Source organism: Gymnogyps californianus, chromosome 1, assembly GCF_018139145.2.
Source record: "Gymnogyps californianus isolate 813 chromosome 1, ASM1813914v2, whole genome shotgun sequence".
NCBI classification, from domain to species: Eukaryota; Metazoa; Chordata; class Aves; order Accipitriformes; family Cathartidae; genus Gymnogyps; species Gymnogyps californianus.
The window spans coordinates 74680447-74703274 of NC_059471.1; the positions used below are offsets into that span (position 1 = coordinate 74680447).

Genomic DNA, 22828 nt, shown 5'->3' on the forward strand with positions numbered 1-22828 from the left:
TGGGGCAGCTTCCAAGAATCATGAAACTAAGATAAGGAAGCTCAACACTGAGAAATAAGATGATCTGATATCTGAGGGCAAATACAACTTTTTTCAGGTTGCTAGAAACTTGAAGAAGCTCTTATGAAAAAAGCTCAACTTGGTCACCTTAGATTTTAACCAAATGCTGAAACTGTATTCTTGTGTCCAAAACACAATGAAGTTAATACTACAATAACAGAAGAAAGAAAAAAAAAGCAGGGAGAGGCTAAGTGCTTCACTTTACTGAAGGTGGGTCTCCAGAGCAAACCAGCAGTAGCCCAGTTCAGTGCCGCACAGGCTGAGACATGTGTCTGTCATATCGAATCTGCTCTCCGTGTAGGCGGGAGTCAGAGAGAGCCTGCCTGGGGGCAGGAAGAGGATCTTGCATCTTCCAATCTAAGGGTGTCAACCCAGTGGGACACTTACAGTCAAAAATACAGGAAACTTCCTCACATGCACAGGAAATATACAGAAAGACATTTGGGAAAGAGAGAGCAGATTGTTAGAGAAGGCTGCCAGAAAGCAATTACTCTGTTAAGTGCACAAGCTATGTCTGGGGTGGGGATATCGCTCAGTGTATTTAGCAAATTAAGTTCTTTCAAAGAAATACAAGTAGAAACAGATTGCTCTTATTTAAAGGGTGGTGAAAAAGGAAGAAGCACTGGACTCTGTTCTTCATCAGTCAGGAAAAGTGACTTAGGTGGAAGAGGCAAGTGAATTACTGAAGCTATGCCTGAGTCTTAAGTAGGAACGGACATGCCTAAAGTGTGATAGTATCCCATTTCCACTTTGCCCACCAAGAGATTTCTTGGATTGTGCTGTACTTGTCCTGCTTGACCTGTATGGACAATACGCAGAGGCCCTTTTGATTTCTTTAAGGACTCCTAGTAAGCAAACACCGGATCTGAAGAAGCATGGGAAAAGTCTGCCTTCACCACTTAGTTGGAATTTCAAAACACTTCTAAAATGTGAACTAATTCAGACAGGACAATGCAGATTCGACCCAGTCCTCACGGGTGAAATTTTCAAGTTCAGCAGCAAGCTGGAAGACCACAAAGAGTGTATAGAGCTGTGTCAGGAGACTTTAGAAGGTGAATACAAAGATGAGAGAGGCGGCTAAATCTGCTCAGATTCAACATTCGCAGTGCAGACGTCTGCTTTGCCATTGGGCTCTCTTTGTAGTCAGTGGAGAGCAACAGATGTTTCTGGGCATGACTCATCCTGTTTAAAACCTGGTATTTGTACTAGATTAAAGAAACTGCACCTTGAAATTGCCAGTTTCTCTCCATTGACTGTAGAGGATAGACAGGGTGATCAGCTCAGCTGTAAATGCTTCCAACATAGATGAAGTGGGCATTGGACCAGAGGACCTCCAGAGGTCCCTTCCAGCCTCAACCATCCTGTGATTCTGTGAAGCCCAGGCAAAGTGCCGACATGTAAAACTGGAGCAGCCAAAGGCAGCTGCCCCTCAAGGCATGTACCCAAACTAGCTGTAAGTCCAGTCTTTCGCAGCATTTGAAATGAAAACAGGATAGTCATGAGGGGTCAGTGATATTGTCACTCCATTTACTCATCTGGGTAAAAAAATGCAAGGTTTGACAAGATAGTACGTGCAGAGGCTCATTAAGAGATTGTCAGGAAAGCAAAGGAAAACTTACTGAAGGGTCGGTCCTATTACAGACAACCCTAATTTTGTTAAGATATTGATCTGCGTGTCATTGGCCATTTTCAAGAAGAGATAGACTGAGACTGTGGCTCTTGGGAACTGAATAAACAACTTTTTACATGATGACAGTTAGCAATTACTAAATAATCTTTTTTTTATCCCTTTGTGACCAGACCAACAGATGCTGAACTGATGTCCGAGCTGCTGAGGAATATAAAGTGCCTTGGGCTGGAGGGAGTAAATGTGCAGCTGCCATAGGAAAAGAGAAAGATGGAGGCCTGCAACCAAAATGGCATGTTTCTGAGAAGACTGTGATGGCCAAAGAAGCAACTAACTTGGAAAAGATCACCTTATTTGCCTGAAAGTCTCATTCTGCCACTAATTTCTGGAAATGGATCAACTCAGAGGAGTAAGTAGAGTCATCTCCAAGTCAGTCATCTCCAACAGTCATCTCTGTTTATGAGTCAGAGATTAAAGTGGGCTGATAGGGTGTGAAGAAGTACGGAGGTGTGAGGAAAAGAAAGTGCTGCTCTGCGACTGCTGTCAGATACAGCATTTAACTGCCCATAGGTTGACTGCATTACAGAGGGAATGTAATACCCTTTGTAATCATCATAGGATTTGTTTTTCAGTATTCTTTAGGTTTGTGTTTTAATGCAGTTGGCTAGGCCCTCCAGGAGCACCTTGACCTATGATGGCCATAATTCCCACCCCAAAAAAAACCCAACCCTTAAAATGTCCTCCATACTTTTAATGAACTTGGCGGGGGGGGGAAGTAGCCTTTCTCATGTGTCCAAAACACTACTAAGTACCAGCAAGTAGCTTGGGCAGATGGACATCCATGGCAGCTGTCTAGAAATAACAGCTGCTCAGAAGAAGGAAAGAGTTTATATTGCTTTATATGCCCTTTCCCTTTTCAGCACTTTCAGCCCTGAGGATTTTATCAGTAAACCCAAGGAAAATATTTAGGAGTACAGTGACAATGTATAAAGAATTTGTTTCCCTAATTCCCCCACCCCACCAAACCCACCTACCATACTGAAGAGCTATAGCCCTCTCGGCTGCAAGGTGAGGTATGCATTCATCTCCACAACACAGTTTTCCCTCTGGCGGTTAGCATTCCTTTCCAATTCATATCCCAAAAATGTACATTTACCATGCAAATAAATTTTGTTAGCCAAGCCAGGAACGTGGCTAAGAGGAAATTGAGGAGAGAAGGAGAAGAAGGAAAAACAAAACGTCAAAATTCTCGATGACTATTGAAAGTACTCCTTGTCTTACTCCAAAACAGGTAGAGAGAGAAAGATGGATGCATTAGGTTGGCATTGGCAATTTTATGTTCAACCTCTTTATTGCTTTCCTGATACATTCAGTTCACGAGGGATCGGATTCTTCACTTTGCTATCCAGTTTTAAATCAGGTAGTCACGGAAGGTAATACCTGTATCTTTCACTGTGCTAAATGAAGCAAGCCAGCTTATGTGGCAAGGGAGCAGATGATCTAACAGACCTATTTACTTGAATATTTTAGGTTAGTCCCGTTTAATTTCTTAGTTCCTCACAAAAGTATTTCCTCATGTTCCTAGCCAAAAGAAATGTTCACGGCAGCCAACAATCACTGCCCTGAAGGAGCACACAGGCTTTGCTGCTGGTCAGCATTTCCAAGTTCCACGTGTGAGATGAGTTAAGGAACAGCAGCAGATGTCACAGCATGACCGATGTGAACGAGGAGTAAGTCTCAAAAACATGCACTCCTGTGCACAGCATCAGCAAGGATGTCATGCAGGCACCAATCACTTTAAAATACACTGTCCCGTATCTTGCAACGCCTCCAGAATATCTGGCCCTACCCTGAACAAGCACAGCGTCTCCAGGCCTGGCCAGTGACTCTTCTGGTGTTTGGTGCACTCAACTCTAAAATCACTCACACACACACACACATTAAAAAAAAAATCAAGAAAGGTTTTGTTGGTAAAAGCATTGCAGGAGGAGCCCACAGCCTTCCAGAAACTATAAAAGCAAAAATTTTGAAATTAATGGAAGCCTCTTTTCAGCACACTTAGTAGTCTCCATTATTTAGTTAGTTTTCCATTTCGTCCCAAAGCATATTTCCATGTTTGGTTGTTTCCCTCTCTCCGGGATTTGCTGTGATGCTGTCAGCAATTACGTGCGTTATGGGTGTCAGACCACATTTATGCATTCTCAGCATCCCAGCCCGTTTCAGCTTCTGAAAGTGGGGCCTGTCCCCTTCTCCCCAGGAATCGCTGCGGACTCTACTGGGCCAGCAGGGCCGCCGGCTTCCATCCTCTCGGCTAAGCTCAGATTTACTACTCCATCCCCTCACCTCCAAACATGACTCCCTCTTTTAATTTTTATTCTCTGCTTTCTGTGCTGGCTGAAGTTGCTTTAAGCTGCTGACCCCCATCACTTATTTTTTAAACAAAAAAAAAAGGATGGTAAGTATTTTAAATGGAATGCCCCCAAATTTGACCCTCAAGTGAATTCTGCAAAGGTTAGCCAGCATGACTGTTGTAAAGGCCAGCCCCGTGACCCATTTTAAACACACAATCACTGATTCATGGCAGAAATCTCATTATGGACATTCATTTTTTTGAAGAACTGCTGAGCAGCGGATAACAGCATATCTTCAAATTAAATCCAGTTCAATAAATAGTGCAAAATTAAATCATTCAATGTCTGGTCTGCCTTGAGCTATACTTAAGCCCTGTGCATGATTAACTGATTAGAATGCGAAAAAAAGCAGCTTAATCTGTCCGCTGCAGAGATACTTTTATTCCCCTGTGCTGCAAATTGTTTTGTTTCTAGATACTACACCAGTTAAGCTCTGCTTGTAGGTTTCAGCAGATGGCGTGGCTAGAGGAGCACTGAATTTCCAATTTATCCTGAAATCTGGATATTTATGTTGTGTCCTTTTAATGATAATACTGTTTTCAATTCTTGCAAAGAGCTACATATTTGTCCTTATTTTATTTATTACAGTAGTATTCCCAGTCAAGATCAACACAGACAAACAAACGCTGAGAGGCTCAGACATGGGAAATGACTGGTGCCAGCCCATGCAGTAATTCAGTATAAAAGAAAAAGCGATGGCATCCAGATAGATAGCCTGAATCCTGCTCTAGTGCCTTATCTGTAACAACACACTGTCTGCTATGTGGCTGTCACTTATCCTTTACAATTAGCACTTTATATTAGGACATTTAAATCCTAAATGTTCCTCACGATGAACTTCAATTAATTAACAAAGCTGGCATTCCCAACCTTTATTTTCTTAAATGGAGCCTGGTTTTATATTTTTATAAGGCTGCATAGCTGTATGACTACACCACTGCACTTAAAACAGAAGTGACTATAGTAGATTAATATAAGGCTCAATCCAACAGAATATAAACTGAGTTTTTCCGGTGCGGCAGGAGCATGTTTCACTTTCAGCAGAAACAGAGAGGTGAGAGTGCTCAGCATTTTGCAGGGTGAAGCCATTATATATTTGCAATATCACATACCCTGTGTATAGCACTGGTGACAAAGAATATCAGGCACACATTGAGACCACGCTCAGGTGCCTGGAATATCACCACACAGTCTTTGGCACCTAAATAACCAGAACGTCACTAGCATCATTTGCATTTCATAACTGAAACTCACTTAAATATAGAGGCATATCAGAATAACAATGAGATACACTGGCATATTCATATATTTTTAAACGTGCAAAAAAAATCACCCTGCTGTACTAGGTGATGTTTTGCAGTCTGCTCTGATACCTTCCTTCATTTATGCTGGCTACTTCCACCAGATGTTTTCTGCCAAAGTGCCTGAACAAATTAGAAAGCTGCTGGCACAGGGGATTTTTCAAATTGAGCAGTGGGATTTTAATTTAGTAATTCTTTTAAATGACCAACGTAACACCCTCAAACCTCTATGTGGGCTTACGAGCTACACGGCCAAGTCAGACTTGCCTCAGGTACAAAATCCCGATGACAATCAGCCTGCACCAGCTATAAAAGCAGCGTGGGCTAATGAGTGCCACGGCAGGGTGATGGTACATCACCTGCAGCTGCTGAGGCACGGGCTTATGCAAGAAGAGAAAAGCTGGCCTAGGAATGGGTTTATATGTCAAATGGTTTCCTTTTGGTAAGCTTTCATGCAATTTTCATCTCTCAAGATTTCAGACATGAGTCAGATGATCCATGACCCAGTTTTAAACAGGAAAGTTACCCCACATGCTATGTTACCAAAAGCAAGGATAGTCATCTGGTTTTCGGTAATACTAAGGAAAAGCAGAGATGATTAAATTAATCATTAGCTCTTTGTTGTAATTTTCCAATTAATTGATGTTTGAGCAGCTGGCTTTGTTGTGTTGGAGGTTTTTTCCTAACAGTAATTTCTGTAGTGACATCTACTAAAACAATGGCAACGTGTTTTTAAGACCATTCAGTGTGATAAGGCTGTGTTGAGAATTTAAAAACCGGTTTGTATGTATCATACTATTTTTCTGGAGAAAGACAACAGAACAGCAGAGCCTGTAATGTGGAAAATGGTGAGCACTTTCTCAGTTGCTTGCTTAAAAATAACTGCATTTTTAGTGACCTACTTCAAATTCAAGTGGCCATGAGTCTCATACCTGATTGATCTGTAAATCTTGGAGGCTGGAGTGTGTAAAATTCCTAAAAAAAGAATGAAGTGAGTCTGAGATGTCTGATATTTGAGGAAACACTGACTTTCCAGACTCTGCAAAACAGAAAACCATGGGAAAAGAAAACATCCCAATGTCCACAAGCCAAAGAGACTAGCGGTAAGGCCACAAAGCCTCAGCATCTTTTAGATGTGTCAAATTTGCTGCGAATATGCCAATCAGCTGGGCTTCTGCAATCAGTCTGCGTATATCTAGCAAGTGTTAGTCCAACTAACCATTTTAAGTTTGTCCAGCATGCCTGGACAGGCAACGCTGTGGGCCACCAGGAGTTCAAAGAGTGCAGAAGCTCAGAGTACACCAGCAGCGCTCCAGCCGGAGCCGCAGGGAGGTCCCGAACTGCATAGAGTGATTTTTAAGAGTTGAATGCTGTAGGGCTGGAGGAGGAGAAAAAAAGCTGTCAGTAAGGCCAATGATAGGAGAGTGTAGGTGAGAAAATTTTCCCCAGATTTCACATGATCCTAAATATTTTCATAAAGAGAGTCTCTGAACTATTCTATGCACCTAAAATAACCTAGAGATTTGAGACTGTCGTGTGCTCTTGCTTAATTAAAGGTTGTTAAGAGTCCTACTGAAACTATTTTGCTAATGTTTATATTAGAAAGGCTCTGTGACAGTAATGTGAGAAAACAGGAATAATCCCGTCATCATAACAAAAACTAAAAAAGGGAGCTTTGTAACTGGTTCTGAGTTTGTGATTCAAAAAAGAATAGCTCTGCTTTTCTGTTCAGCTACATTTTATATTTATTCAGTAAAATTCTCCAGTCCTAGTCTAGACTTCTTGATCAAACTCAAAGTCATTCTTTAGAGTTTATATAAGGAAAGGTAATCTTGGTGTTAACAGAATGATTTTGATACTGAATTTACTGGACTGAGCATAGCATAGTAAAAAAAAAAAACAAACACCCAAGACCTGACTTTAATTTCATTTATGCTTTAATTGGTTTTATTGCAACTTATATTATGTAGTGTAGCTTTGGTGACATCTTTTCTTGTTTTAATTTTATTGTATTTTAACCTCTAAATACAGTTTTCTACAACAGAAATACACAATAAATCACATTTCTGTCAATAGGTAACATGGGTAACATGAGCATACCACTCTACCAAACTGAAACTATAGCTGTTTCGTGTTGATAAGCTTATGATTCTTGCAGCTGCATCCAGAGTCACCTTCTGAGGATGTCACTTCTGGGCTGATGCAGGCTGACACAGAAAGGGATAATGTGAAGAGCAGACAGAGTTAATATGAGCAGGAGAACTGCAAAGTGCAGACAGGAAATACCCTTTCTTGTTTTGTTACAAGTAATTTGTTTTAGTCTGTTATAAAAGCTATGTTATTCAAAGAGAAACTGAGAAAATGAATTCTTTTTTATTCCTGAACTGCAAAATTACACACCTTAAAACAACAATAGAAAGACAGCAGTCCAGTTTGATTGGCAAATTAATTGGGATTGAAATATTAGCCATGTGCTGTTTCATTTGGTCTGGGGTTTTCCCAAACTGAAACAGATACACCTATTTTGAATTTTAAAATCCTTTCACACTTTTAATTTCCTGTAAATACGATTTAAAATGTTTTGGATTACAGTAGAAACCAGTGTATTTTTTCAGCTGAGAAGCTATCTACTTACCTACTGATTGCTGATGAGGGTACTGATGACTGACGAACGTCCATCACTTGAAAACTTGAGACATGTCACTATAATCTACTACACCTATCAAATTGTTTTAATTTTCTTGACTATCTTCTCATTCAATAGCAGCAGAAATTGAGACAGACAGCATTCAGCAAAGCCACACAGTTTGGTGTTGACGCCAGTTTTACTTTTATCATGAGTCAGTTGGAGGCACTGCTAATTAAATCAGAAAAGACGTTAAACGCTCTCTATTTGAGTGCATTATTGGACAGGAGGAATTGTGGTCGAAGCAGTAAAACTCCATCCTGCAACATGTAGGGCTGGAACTCAGATCACAAGGACCTCGTATTTGGGCCATGTAGGGAAGGAAAACAGGTCTTGTAATGCAAACACAGATAATTTTAATTACTTTAATTGTTTTTACAGGAGCCCTTTAAAGAGAAACTCAATTTTTTTAGGACTCCCACAGGATAAAGATAAATTAACCAAGTAAATAGACACAGGGCATCTTAGATCCCAAACAAAACATTTAAACAAACTGATATATTTGACTTCCCTGCAGAAATACTGTCAGGCTTCCCAGAGGAAGAGGGATGGCACTGAGCAATCCCTCAGCAATCCCTAGGTGTCATCTGGACACCTGAAGTCAGTAAAGCCAAACTACTGTGAAAAGTGGTGATTTAGATTTCCCTACAAAACCTTTTTGTCGGTACCATAAGGTGTGGTACATCAAAGCCCAAGGTACTCTTGGGTGGACAGAGTTCATGCTGTAAATTGGGGGGGGGGGGAAGAGTCTAAAAAAAACCTGAGACTAAAGAGTTTCCCAGAGTACCGGGCATGGCTGGATTTACTGATATCCTTGATGACTATCAGTAAGTCAGGATGCCAGGGCCCAGGACAGCTGGAAGAGGGCCATGTACTCCTGACCTGGTCTGTGTATTCAGGAGGTGTCCCTCAGGAGATGACTTAAACCAGAGCCTCAAAGGAGGTCCTCGGTGTTCATCAGGCGAAAGTCTGCTGCAGCTGATTTACTCGAGAGACAAGGTGATACCGCTGCTAAGAAACGCCTTTATTTCAAGTCACACTGTAGACTGTGAGCTTGGGTGAAAACTATTTGGAAGTCCTTTCACCAAGACTGAGTAGATAAAACCCCCAAACAGCTGAAATGTAAAGGGGCTGTTTAGCTACCTGGCTTTGCTTGGTTCAGAAGCAGGCATGACTCTTCATGGCAGAGAAGTTACTTGAATCAGTCCCAATTATCAAGAGGACACCCTGCTCCCTTTGCAAAACAGCTGTGGGTGCATCAAGGAGACTCAGAGAAGATATACCCTTGCCATGTTTGTGTTATGCTTCCTCTGGGGACATGAGGGTGTGGACTAAGCCTCAGAAGGCAATTACCCACCAGTATGTTTCCGTTCTTTTAGCAACTATTAGCGAGTACAGGTGGGAGAGTCCGGTCCTTACAGCAGCAAGTCAGCTCAGATATAGGTGGGTGCCCAGCACATCCCTCAAAGTGACTCTTGGCAGAAATGAAAGGCAAGAGTGCAGAAAATTGTCAGTTACCAAGTGCCAGGCCCCTGAGGGCACCCACAGGCACCACTGTCCCTGCCCAGCCCAGCCCACCCCGGGGCCCCCCCACCCTGCCCACAACCCAGGACCCCGTTTCAGCCCAGCTCGGGGCCATCGGTCAGGAAAGGTCTAGATCAAAGTTACCTTGCTTGAGGTAACTTAACTTCATCACAACTCTGATGGGGGCAGCTGTGGCAACAATTTCAAATACTTAAAATATCAGAAAATTTAGTAAAATTTTCTGCCTGTTTTACCAGTAGTCTTGCAGTGTTTATAGGGGGTGTTTCCCAACAGCAGGTTGAAGGGGAAATCATGAAAAAAATCCCCGAACAGTAAAACCACAAAGTATGGCAATTTGTCAAAACAAGATGTAAAATAGGGGCTTTTTTCCATTTCAACCCAGTATCAAAACAAATGTGAACAGCTCTCTGTAGCTCCTGCCTGGGCAGCGGCTTCAGGCTCAGGAGGGTCAATGCTCTTCCCTGGAGGTTGGGTGACCGGACCATCCAGCAAGAGGATAAACAAAAAAAGCCCGTAGGTAAGAGGAATGAAGACAGTGAAGGAAGGACAGAAGAAAAACGAAGAAACAAACAAAAAAAATACAGCAAAGGAGACTACAATAAAGTTTCCTGTAAGCGGAGCAGAGGTATAGGGACTTCGAATACATACTCTGGTCTTTGCTGATGAACCTCGTGGCCGGCAAGATGGAGCAGCCTGATTTGACCCATTAGTCCTACCACCAGTAATGCCTACATGCTCTTCTCCATACAACCATGTCCAGCAGCTAATAAATGATGCAGGAAGCCTGCCTGGACAGAGGATAATTCCAGGAGGTGCAGAGATCAGGTTTTCCCATAACATTTTTATAGTCAGCCCAAAGGCAATAGGCGGAATGGGCAGGATTTTCTTCTGGGAGGAGAACGTGAGGAGGATTGCAGAAACTGTGCTGAGATCAGCTTGAAGCTTTCAGGCTGCATTTAAATACCTTCTGTTTGAGCTGCGTGGTTCAAATTAACTTGCACAGCGGCTCTGCAATTGCATGTAATTTTTGTTGTTGTTGTTCAGCTAGAACATTAGTTCTCTCTCATTTGTAAATCAGCCACTACATCCTGTACTGACCTTTTACTGTGTGGTTTTCTTCTGTTCACCAGCTTGTTTAATGAGTTGGGTGTGTGGGTTTTCTCTTCATTTTTCTAATAGGTATTGTAAGAGTGAAGCTACTGTGAGAGCAGAAGAGCAGATGATTTCTGTGCTAAAGCTTTAGTAAATTTTGTGAGACAGTTTTCAGTCACATAATACCTAAAATTGCATTAACTTGTCTATATAGCTAAAGCAGCAAAGAGCCTGACAATTAACGTTTGCATACTAAAAACTGCCCAGAGTAAATTTAAGCACTCCCCCTGTCCTGGTTTCGGCTGGGATAGAGTTAATTTTCTTCCTAGTAGCTGCTATAGTGCAGTGTTTTGGCTTTAGCAGGAGAATAATGTTGATAACACACTGATGTTTTTAGTTGTCTCTAACTAGTATTTATACTAAGTCTAACTAATATTTATACTAAGTCAAGGATTTTTCAGCTTCTCATGCCCAGCCAGCAAGAAGGCTGGAGGGGCACAAGAAGTTGGGAGGGGACACCGCCAGGACAGCTGACCCAAACTGGCCAAAGGGATATGCCATACCATATGACATCATGCCCAGTATATAAACTGGGGGAGTTGGCCAGGAGGGGCTGATCGCTGCTCGGGAACTGACTGGGCATCGGTCAGCAAGTGGTGAGCAATTGCATTGTGCATCACTTGTTTTGTATATTCTAATTCTTTTATTATTATTATTGTAATTTTATTATTATTATTTTCTTCCTTTCTGTCCTATTAAACTGTCTTTATCTCAACCCACGAGTTTTACTTTTTTTTCTCCTATTCTCTCCCCCATCCCACTGGGTGGGGGCAGTGAGCGAGCGGCTGCATGGTGCTTAGTTGCCGGCTGGGGTTAAACCACAACACTCCCCTTCACAGAAAACTTGTGTAAGCATTTTGTCCTAATCCCTTTTTTCCTGCCAGGGTGCCGATACCTAATGCATCCTTTACTTCTTACTCCCACCTAAGCTCAGTCCTGACAGTGAGAAGTGCAGGTAGCAGACGCCTGTCCTGGGACTGCAAGACAGCAGTACCCTGTCCTTGTTCTGCAGCTTTGAGAAGCAAATCTTTCTTACCTCTGGCAACCACTAACTTGATAGAGTGAGCAGGAGTGAAATATCCGTGATAGCTGATGTGCACATCAGTGCAGTTGTCTCTCTCTGTTACAGGGATTCTCAGACATGCACGAGTCTGCACACATGTGGGCATGCATGGAGGTCCTACCAGGAAATCTTCTGTTGTCCTCACAGACAAATAACATAGCTTATTGCTTCCAGTTTTTAGTATAATAAACTATATGTAGTCAAAGTTTATTTTAAACCTTAACCATGAAGATTTCCTTTTAAAACTATTGACATCTAGCAGCTTACAATCAGCTCAGTTGGGCTCAGCTTCGGCTCGACATGCCTGTACTCACAAAGACCTCTGTTTAGGAGCCACGAAATGAAATGGTGGCACTGGAAACTTAAGCAGGGCTGTCCTGCAGAGCCTGAGGAAGTGTGGTTAGCCAGTGTGCAAGTCCTTTGTTGATAAAGGTTACAGTCAAACCAAAATGGTTTTCATATACTGTTTTAAGCATATTGATGCATCACTAAATAAATGGTGTGTTGCAGCCGCATAGTTATGCTATGATCCCTTTGGCTAGGTTTTGTAAAGCTTATAGTGAAGGCCCAAAGCAGGAGACTACAACCAACTTTTAAATCTGTTGCACTCATTAGACAGCTGGAAAAAAAAAAATTATGGCCTGCTGACTGCCATTCAAGTTGGGAAACCCCAATTAACAGCGTTAACAAACCCAGGGAAGACTTCCTCATTAATAACCAGTAACGACAGCCAGGGAGCTCAACCGGTTCCCAGAGGTTCCAGGAACCCAGGAGTTTCCCAGAATTGCTGCTACCTTTTCGCCCGCTAACATTTTCCTCATAAAAGTTAGAGCATCTGGCACAAGCATATACAAGAATAAATTTCAAGTGAATTATACATTCTGGCATTTGTCTTTCTCCCATACAGGTACAGTAATGTCTCCTGGAAGTCATTTGCATCAGAAGTTCTAAATTTACAAAATGATCTTTAGAAAACTTGATGGGACAAATTTATAAAGTAGGTACAGTGATTGAGCCCTCAGCATTTTCATTTGCACACGCCAGTATGGATTTGCGCATAAGACTGAATGAATAAAAAGGCAGATAGATTCTCGGTCCAAAAATTATATTCTGTGCATGAAAGTGTTGCCTCACAAAGGCACAAGAGAGCTGTATTTTGTTACAATGGCTGTCAGAGGTGGTTTTTGGGGGAAAAAAATAATCTCCGGTTAAAAACAGGTCTCAAATTTTCTAGTTAATTTCTTCGCTTGACTGAACTGTAAAAGATTTAGTTCCTTAATTATACCAACACAATGGCTTAACTTGTTGAGTTGCGAAAACTTGCTTGTTCTTAATCAGCATCTCTAATTCAGCAATAGTGAGTCTGTGACAATGAGAGCAAACAGAAAAAGATTCACGGTTTCTGTCATTACAAATAATTACTTCCCACTCATTTTAGTGTTGAGGCACTTCTTGTATTTGAAGCTGTGAGACCCCGAACACATTACCATCAGAATAATTTTTCTTCGGCAGCTACTGTAAATTGCCAGGCAGCGGGAGGCTCGATGGAGGTGCTGGCTATTCGCGTAGCCTAAGCCCTTTTCTGGGTTGTGAGATGACTGTCTCGCTGCTAATGGGATAACAGAGCACAGTCTGCAGGGGAAAGGCTTAAAGACTTCAAATTAGAGTCGTCCTTGGCATAACTTAGAAAGACTCAAGTAACATTAGCATTGAGTTGGATCGCAGAATAGATGTTTTCTTCTTTCATTGTTACTGATTTATCTGAATTTCCACTGTTATAAATAATAACAGATTTTTCCTTCTGAACTTCCTCTTGAACTTCAACAAATACATAAACTTGCTTTGCTCTGCCTTCCACCTCCTGCATTTTCTTGTTGCATTTCCTAGTAGCATTTTCTATCACCTTCAATGAGGGCATGATCTTCCTTTCTTAGAGGAAGTTAGGGGAGCTCACAAGATCAACGATGACATAAAAGGGACCATCACAAGGTCACTGATGACGTAAAAGGGACCATGTTTTAAATTTATAAAAACCCCCTGCTTTAATTTTTTTTTTTTTTTTGCCATTTCAGTACCCAGATCTCACATTTTTGGAAGAGCTGCGTCTTGGAAAACCACAGACAATCCGCACTCTGACACTTACAGTGTAGTATATTCGTAGTAGCTTCATTTTAAAAAATCACAAGTGGAAATGAAATGTATCTGCTTCTCTCGGGCGCAGAAGAGCTCCCCTCAGCTGGGGACCCATCAGGCTGCTGCAGCCGGTTCAGCCATGCTGGACTGTGCTATCAAGCATCCCTTAGCCCAAAAGCAGGCCGCAGTGCTGGATTTGCCTTCATCTGAACACCTCCCCAGCTCACGCTCTGTGCCCAGCTCTGATGTCGGGCAGCGGAGAGCCGCAGTGCGCCTAACTTTACGACTTTACCCATTCTCAGTTAGGAATAACTGGAGAAATTCGGGAGAGAGAAGGGAGCAACGCACCCCCTCCCTTCCGACTCCACACGTGCTGTTGTTCCCCAAACTCAGCCGCCAGCTCCCCTCAGTCTGGAGGGGCACTGAGGGGTCTTGTGCCTTCCTGCTGCCCCTGCTCTTTTGCAGAGAGCCGCTGGGTGGTATGATTCGCACGGTGACGACTTGATTACATTAACCATAACCTGAAGCTGTACACCTGGCTTCTCTCAAATCAGCCCACAGAGAAACTCAGAGGTCTGGACTTGTGCCAGTTTAACCAGCAGCAGGAGTACACAGACCAAGACAGTCGTGAACGCCACAGTTTTCCTGCCTCATTTCCTCGTCCTCCTTGCAGGTACTGAAGAGTGACATCAGATGTACGTGCAGGGAGCTGAATTACCACCTTCTGCATGTGGCTTTGCATCTGAAGCCCCTTCCACCCGGCTGCTCACCAGCCCCTGGGTTAGAAGTCTCCTCTCCTTTTGTCTGATTTTCCACTTTCTGCAGATCCTCTAAATTATCACCGAGTCTCTCAAAACTTCTGTGATATTTTTGACCTTTTGCAGGCCCTCAATCTCTGTTCCGCTTTGGGGGAAACTCCACTGCAAAAAATCCCTTCTGCCGCAGCCGCCTCGCCTGGACCAGCTTCTCCATCCCACTGTTCTCAACATGTCCCTTCCGAAATGTGAGCTACTAAGACTGGTCTCATATGTGAAACATGTGGTATTGCACATGTTGGAACATCTGATGACAAAGCAACTTCAAAAATAAAAATATTGTCCTAGTTTGTCGGCTTCTTGAAGCTTTTTAAGCTGCCACTAACCACGGACTTCCTTTTGGCTGAAGCCTGTGAGTGACAGTATGTGCAAGCAGAGCACTCATTAACAGCCAGGATGTTTGAGGGCGGTGCTCCCTGTGCAAAGCATATTTAATTTTATCGGCTAATCAAGCTATTTTTAATCACAAAGCGCCCTTTGAAAACGACAAGAGCATGCGAGAGCCGAAAGATGGCTAGATACAGAGGCAACTGTTTCTATTTTGAAACCTCTGCTGAGAAGATAAAAATGATTCTGAGGCTGAAGCACGGTGTTCCAGCATTTACTATCTCTCTTGTCAGTCGAAGTACCGTAGGGGACGGAAGAGCAAAAATTAAGTTAGAGAGATAATACACAGGAAGCCAATGTTATGCTAGATTAAAAACAGCCAGTAATTTCAGTGACAAGCTTGGAAACTAGAAAGAAAATACTGCTGTACTAAACTATGCAGAACATGTTATGCCTATATTCTTTTTTTCCCCCCTTTATAAAATAACATAAAGCACAGAATTATCACCAAGAAAAGGCAGGAGCTAGATGCCAAATGGGCAGGCTGCTTCGCAGATCAATGAAGAAGAACGTGGCTGCCTCTCTTGGGTTCTGAACTGTCCTGCCCTTGGAAGGAGATGCAGAAGATCCTCTATATATGTAAATGGTGTTCTTTATGGTTCATACAAAAAGCCTAAACGGGGGAAAATCATCCCCCTTATCTGTGCTGAAGACAGAACAAATTAATACAGAACTGAAAAACGAGAAAAGCAAAAGCCAATCTCTTCCCAGCTCTATTTGGACCAGCAATCCACTCCCCAGCGTTCAAATTGGGTACTTCACGTGACCCCTCAGGAAGGCTGGAGCTCAGCAATTTCAAGCCTAGCTCAGGCACCCGGTCAGTGGCAGAATGAATACCGGCTCTGCTGGAATCTCCCCACGCCAAAAAAGCCCAAACCCAAAACAAACGAACTAAAAATTTACAGGCTAATCCCCTTTCAGTAGAGGAACCGACATGAAGGTGCAAAACAAAACATATTCTGTGATTCTTTTTTGGTTTGATAATCTTTTAACAACTGACTATGTTTTTATCTTACTAAAGATGTAGCCTGTGGTAAAGTGATTTGCGTCTTTCACTTCTTCCAGAACAGTTGCCACAGAACTTTGTAGCGCCATTGTCTGAAACAAAATCAGCGTAACACATACGTAGTTTTCTTTCTATGGTTTCTTATTTGTCTGGCAGGCTGTCTCATTCTGCAAGATGTTTCATTCTTTTCAAGACACCTTTACTTTAGTGAGGCAGTTTTAAGACCTTGATTTTAGTTTTTAGACAAGTATGTGCCACAGAAACCAATACAAAATTAGTTTAAGGTAACACTGTGGCTCCTTTGTCAGCGATGGTGCTGATGCTACTGCCAACTCAGTATTTTGGCTTAGAAAGGGGAAACTCCGGCAGCTCAGTTATCCATTCTCATCTGCACTTCTCAGGATCCCATCTTGGTAAATCTTCCAAAATTACTATTTTGCATGATGCCACAGACGTCAACTACACCGGAAATACCTCTCAAAATACTAGATACGCATGTTCTTTGGATAGGGGAAGTTTTTTTGGCAAGACTGTGACCTGGTTTTGGCAAGTGTGTTTTTATTCTGTTGTCCTCCTTTAGTTGCTTGAGGGTCTGGATGAAATCCTGCCCTTTACAGAGTCAGAGCTGAAACTCACACTGGTGTATCTTGCTGTTTAAAAAGCCCAAAGCCATGATGAATATAAGCAGTGAAATGTATGTTGGGGCAGAATTTCCTTTCCAATGCCATCGTTTCTACATTCTTCTGCTCAGGAGCCTACAAGTCTTGTCTGGCACCATCTACTCACTCAGCACGCCATAAACTGCAGGAAGCCCAGTCTTTAACACTTACTTAGCAGAGGTCAAGTAAAGTGTTAGCAGGCAGACTGCTGGCTCGCCACCTGGACAGCAGAGAAGCACACTTTTTCTCTCGCATTGCTTTGTGCTCCTCGTATTTTGCCCGATAAACTTGAAATAAGATTATTCTTTAACAGGTAGACATTCAGACTATGTGCAGCAGCTGCAAACTCCGTATCTATGTATCTATACTATAGAAGGAGCGTTTTTAGAACCTATATAACTAGTGAGTCATTTCTGTGCTCTGTTGTACGTGATATCATTGACTAAGGTTGTGTCATGTGCCTTACCACGGGTGTGTGCATACTGCATAGACTACTCTGGGAGTCAAAGCATCACATACTGAGGGTGAGAATTGTGTTATCCTCGCTGAATTTCACTCTGCACGCCATACTTAAGTATTAGTAGTGTTTTACAGAGGATGCCATCCATTGCCTAGAGGTTAGGACAGTCAGCAGCCGCCGCTACACCGTCAGCAGGACGGGGACATCGCTTTCCGGCCAGGTGGATGTCTTAACCAGCAACATGGGATCGTGGTCCATCTCTTTCTATGAGCATCTTCCAAGGTCAGGCAGGGGCTGGGCTGGAGATTTTGAGACTATACATTTGAATTTAAACACCTGAAGTCAACATCTTGTTGACTTTCCATCCCACAAGCTTATTTAAGCTAATCTTAGATGTCTGAAAAAAACTAGAAGTCTAGGTCTGAGCTGGTAATGTTATGCTCCCATTGTAGTTAATAAGGAGAAGGCTTATCAGAAGGCTATCAGACATCCAAGACAGGTTGAATGTCCCTCTGTGGGTGCCCATTTCTTCCTACCAACTGCAAAGGGGGACCAGCTCAGACAGACACAAAACTTTTAGATGCATAAACTGGAGCAATGAGTCACGAGCGAGAAGTCCATATCCCATCAGCACGCACGCATAGACAAAAGCGTGGCTGAGAAACCCCGCAGCTCTCTACAGCACCGAACTGCAGTATTTCTGAAACCCACTGCAGATTTTAATAGCTGTCATCCATCCTAAAAATACATTTCCACCTCTCTTCGTTACTGTAGCGTGTGCTTTCTCTGGAGACCCGGCAGATAACAGGACCAAACGCTCCTCCTCCTCGGAACAGCCTCAGCGGCTCGGTACCTGTCCTGGCTACCATACCTCCTTTGCGGTGCGCCCTTTCCCGGGCGGGGGTGACTCCCGAGGTGCCGAGCCCGCCCCTCCGGCCCTGCCTGAGGGGAGGGAGGAGAGAGGCCGGGCGACGGGCGGCCGGGCGCCCCGCGCAGCGGCAGCGGGAGCAGCAGCGGGAGCAGTCCGCGCCCCGCCGCCGGCGGCTCCTCAGGCGGCGGCGGGGGCAGGTGCGGGCGCTTCCGCGTCGCGCTGCGAGGAGGAGGAGGAGGAGGAGGAGGCGGCGGCGGCGGCGGCGAGGGCGGGCGGCCCCGCGCCTGGCCGGCGTGCCCGTGGGCGTGCTCCCCGGCTGGGAGGGCCGGCGGCAGCCCACACCCCCGCCGCCGCCGCTAACTTTGCCTCTTCGCGAAGAGCCGCCCTCCGGCAGCCAGAGGGTCGGCGGAGGCCCGGCGGTCCGGAGCCGCCCCCCCGCGATGAAGGGCCGCCGGCGGTGGCGGTGGCGGGGGGAACACCGCCGCTTCGCCGCGGTGCTGGTGCTGTACACGCTGCTGCTGCTCCTGCTGGTGCCCTACGCGCTGGACTACGGGGCCAGGCGGGGGCGGGCGGACGAGGAGCCGCTGCTGCGGCGCTGCCCCAGCCTGGAGGAGGCGCTGAGCGAGTGGGGCTGGGAGCAGCGGCAGCAGCTGCTGGACGAGGAGGAGGAGGAGGATGAGGAGGGCGGCGGCGGCGGCACGGCCGGGGCGGCGGGTAACGGCAGCGCGGCGGCGGCGGGGAAGCGGCACATCTACCTGCACGCCACCTGGCGCACGGGCTCCTCCTTCCTGGGGGAGCTCTTCAACCAGCACCCCGACGTCTTCTACCTCTACGAGCCCATGTGGCACCTGTGGCAGGCCCTCTACCCGGGGGACGCGCTGAGCCTGCAGGGCGCCCTCCGCGACATGCTGCGCGCCCTCTTCCGATGCGACTTCTCCGTCCTGCGCCTCTACGCCGCCCCGCCCGGCCCCCGCGACCCGCTGGCCCCCGCCCCGCCCGCCGCCGCCAACCTCACCACGGCCGGCATCTTCGGCTGGCGGACCAACAAGGTGATCTGCTCGCCGCCGCTCTGCCCCGCCGCCCCGCGGCCCCGCCGGGAGATCGGCCTCGTCGACGGCGCCGCCTGCGAGGAGACGTGCCCGCCGCGGGCGCTGCGGGAGCTGGAGGCCGAGTGCCGCAAGTACCCGGTGGTGGTCATCAAGGACGTGCGGCTGCTGGAACTGGGCGCCCTGCTGCCGCTGCTGCGGGAGCCCGGCCTCAACCTGCGGGTGGTGCAGCTCTTCCGCGACCCCCGCGCCGTCCACAACTCCCGCCTGAAGGCCCGGCAGGCGCTGCTGCGGGAGAGCATCCAGGTGCTGCGCAGCCGCCACCGCGCCGAGCCGCGGGGGCCGCCCCGCCACCAGCCGCAGCAGCTCCTGCTGCCGCCCGGCCTGCTGGGCGGCGGGCGGGCGCCGCAGCCGCAGCACCGCGCCGAGTTCTTCCTCGCCGGCGCCCTGGAGGTGATCTGCCAGGCCTGGCTGCGCGACCTCCTCCTGGCCCGCCGCGCCCCGGCCTGGCTGCGCCGCCGCTACACGCAGCTGCGCTACGAGGACCTGGTGCGGGAGCCCCGCGCCCAGCTGCGCCGCCTGCTGCGCTTCGCCGGGCTGCCGGTGCCGCCCGCCCTGGAGGCCTTCGTGCTCAACATGACCCGCGGCGCCGCCTACTCCTCCGACCGGCCCTTCCTCATCTCCGCCCGCGACGCGCGGGAGGCCATCCACGCCTGGCGGGAGCGCCTCAGCCGCCAGCAGGTGCGGCAGGTGGAGGCCGCCTGCGGCGAGGCCATGAGCCTCCTCGCCTACCCCCTCAGCGGCGGCGACGCCCGGTAGCGCCCGCGGCCGGCGGGGAGAGCCCGCCGCCGGGTGAGGGCCGGACCGGCGGAGGCAGCGCGGGGCCGGCCGGCGAGCGCGCCTCGGACGGGCCCGAGGGCGGGCGGGCGCCGGGGCCCGGCTCTGCCGTGGCGGCCTGCCCTGGCGGGAGGACGGGCGCTGTCGGGCAGGGCAGAGCTGAGCGCGGGGGTTCACAGCTGGCGTGGCGGCGGCGGCCAGCCGCTCGCCTCAGGGGCCGGGCGCTCCCGCCGAGGGCAGCCCGGGCAGAAAGAAACCCGCCTCGCCTCAGGTACAGGCAGCGCCGCAGGGTCCGGACCCCCCCCTTCCCGCCGTTGGCTTCAGCAGGGGCTGTGTTTCCTCTGGGGACCGCGGCCACCCGGCGCCGGGGTGCGTGGAGAGGGCGCGGGGGATATTTTGTTTCAGAGAAAGGTTTGGTAAGACGCGTCCTCTGGGCACGGCATCAATCTCGGAGCCCTTTTGACGTGAAACCGCGACCACATGCAAAGCACGGGTGTTCTTCAAAAAGACTGCGTCGAAACTGAAAAATCCCCCAAGTGAAGACTCTCAGCAGGGAACTAGAGGGCTTGAAAAGTGTTGCTGTGAGAGCATCACCTTTCCCGAGCGCTGAAGCACGCTCGGCTGGGTCCTCTCGCTACTGAAACACGTACAGGGGGCTTCTGTGAAGTTCGCTGCAGCGGTCAGTGCAGGCCTGGACGGGCAGGAGGGTGCCTGCCGCGGGGCAGGACGCGGCTCTCCTGCTCCTGGCCGGGTGGCTCTGCGGGGATGGTCTCTGCCCCGGGGGTTGCTGATGCTGTGGGGAGGGGGGCACCGGCTGAGGGAAGGGGAACCGTGTCCGACTCCGTCCGTCATTCGGAGCAGCGGGGTAAGCGGTCGTGCAGAGGGGGTAAGCATTCGCCTGCTTATGTGTTTCAAAGATGTTTGTGGCAGAAATCTTTGCTTTTCTGAAGAAATCTGTAATTCTTTTTAAAGTAGGAATTTTTTTTAATATATTGATACAGTTAACTGGTGATACTCATGTGAGATACAGGTGACTAACATGTTTCTTGGGGACACACGTAGAGGTGACTGTAACTGGAAGGCGATCACTCGATATTTCCATTTTGTTTTCTCAGCCAGATGAGAGAATCACTTTTCTTCCCTCGCTTCCGGGCTGACACATTGTGCCATGCACAGAGTCCTCCTGGTCACATCCCTTCCGAACAATAACATCCTCTCAGCTGGCAACTCCTGGACAAAAGCAAATGTTTCCTAAGAGGCTAAGACAAATTAATCGCGAAGTTCCCAAATAAAAGCTTGTGTTTAAAAAAAAAAAAAAAAAAAAAAGAAAAAAGTTTCGTTTTGGATTTTTAAATGACATTTTCCTGTAGATACCCTGCCGCTTGTATGAGAAGGGTGTGTGCGCATGTGTGTATCTGCTAGTACCTTTTTTTCATTATTTCTTAATTTGGGGATAGAAGGTTCAATTGTAATTTAGGGACGCAGTATTGTAACTTCTTAGAGACGGCTTTTGAGTCCATTACAGTCTGGCAGCATTTAAATGGCCCCACAAGAGTATGCAGGGCTATAGGGATGTTTACGTGCAGTCCTCGAACACAAACTGAGAACATGAACTTCAAATTGAGGATAATCCAGGATCAGGAAGAAAGCAATATTTATATCATGTGCTGGAAATAACGGCAGTTCAAAGACGTTACATTATCTTGGAGGAAACATTTGAATTGCGTTGTAGGTTTTCGTGCTCTGAATATTGTGCTGTAAAACATGTAGGTGAGTTAGGATGAACCCTCATTTATTTTAGCTTGCTCTTCCTTGACCCTCCCACCTGAGAGTACATTGGCACGAGAAGCAGGTACCTTTCATTATCTGAGAGGAAAATGTAGTCATAAAAATGTTTTTGAGTAAATCTATCCATTTCACGGTGGCGTGCTTCATACAATTCTGCATCCTTTGGTTTCTGCTTGAAGTAAAAATTACAGGGGCTCATTTTGTGCTGGAACAACCTTTCGTATTATCCAAGGGATGTTTCTGTGTTCTCTCACAGGCGCTGTGGGAGCAAAATTTGTCTCTGGGTGTTCTAGTGGTATTTAATAATGGTATTTGTATAGATGGACAATACCTGTATTAATGCCTTGATAACCTGTGTCGGGTAATCTGATTTGGAAAGCTTTTCTGGGAATACACCCAGCCTGGCTTGTACTGACAGGTTTGGGAAGAAAATAAGATTTTTTTGCATGCCAAAAGACGTTACGGTACTTAGTTTCTTATGTCGGGTGGAGATTAAAATCCAGTATATCTTGTTCATTTGTTTTTAGCAAGTTGCAGTTACAGATTTGTACGGTGCAACTGTTAAGCATTCGCTTCACCTCGACAGGGAATCTCATCCTGGTGTTTCAGGTGGTAAATGTCTTTCATAAGAAGTTTTTAGAAATCCACGCTTAGTTTCGCTTACACCGGTTCATCGTGATGAAGAAAGAAGTGTTGCCGTCTAGCTTAACTTAATGCTTATAGCTGGGAAGAAATCCACTAATTGCAAATTATTTAGTATTTTCTGAAGCAGTTTCCGTGTCTGACATAGATGCATTTTCTGCATCGAGACTTATTTCTCTCAACAGGAGTTGTTCACGAACACAGTTGCTCTTTATTAGTGATTAATGCAATTTTTTTCTCACCCCGAGCTGTTCTTGTAGGGTTTTTTTGTATACTGTGAAAAGGGCTCTGTTGGGCAAAGTGTACAAAATATAGCAAGTACAATTGATGGTGTGCATT

At 46.3% G+C, this 22828-nt stretch overlaps 1 protein-coding gene across 1 annotated transcript; it reads left to right on the plus strand.

Annotated features, from left to right (window-relative positions):
* The first annotated feature begins 18616 nt into the window (after nt 1–18616).
* CHST7 (carbohydrate sulfotransferase 7) lies at nt 18617–20068 on the plus strand. Its single transcript, XM_050910704.1, has one exon. It carries the CDS (start codon nt 18617–18619, stop codon nt 20039–20041), a length of 1425 nt encoding a protein of 474 aa, XP_050766661.1. The 3' UTR covers nt 20042–20068.
* The last annotated feature ends 2760 nt before the right edge of the window (nt 20069–22828 follow it).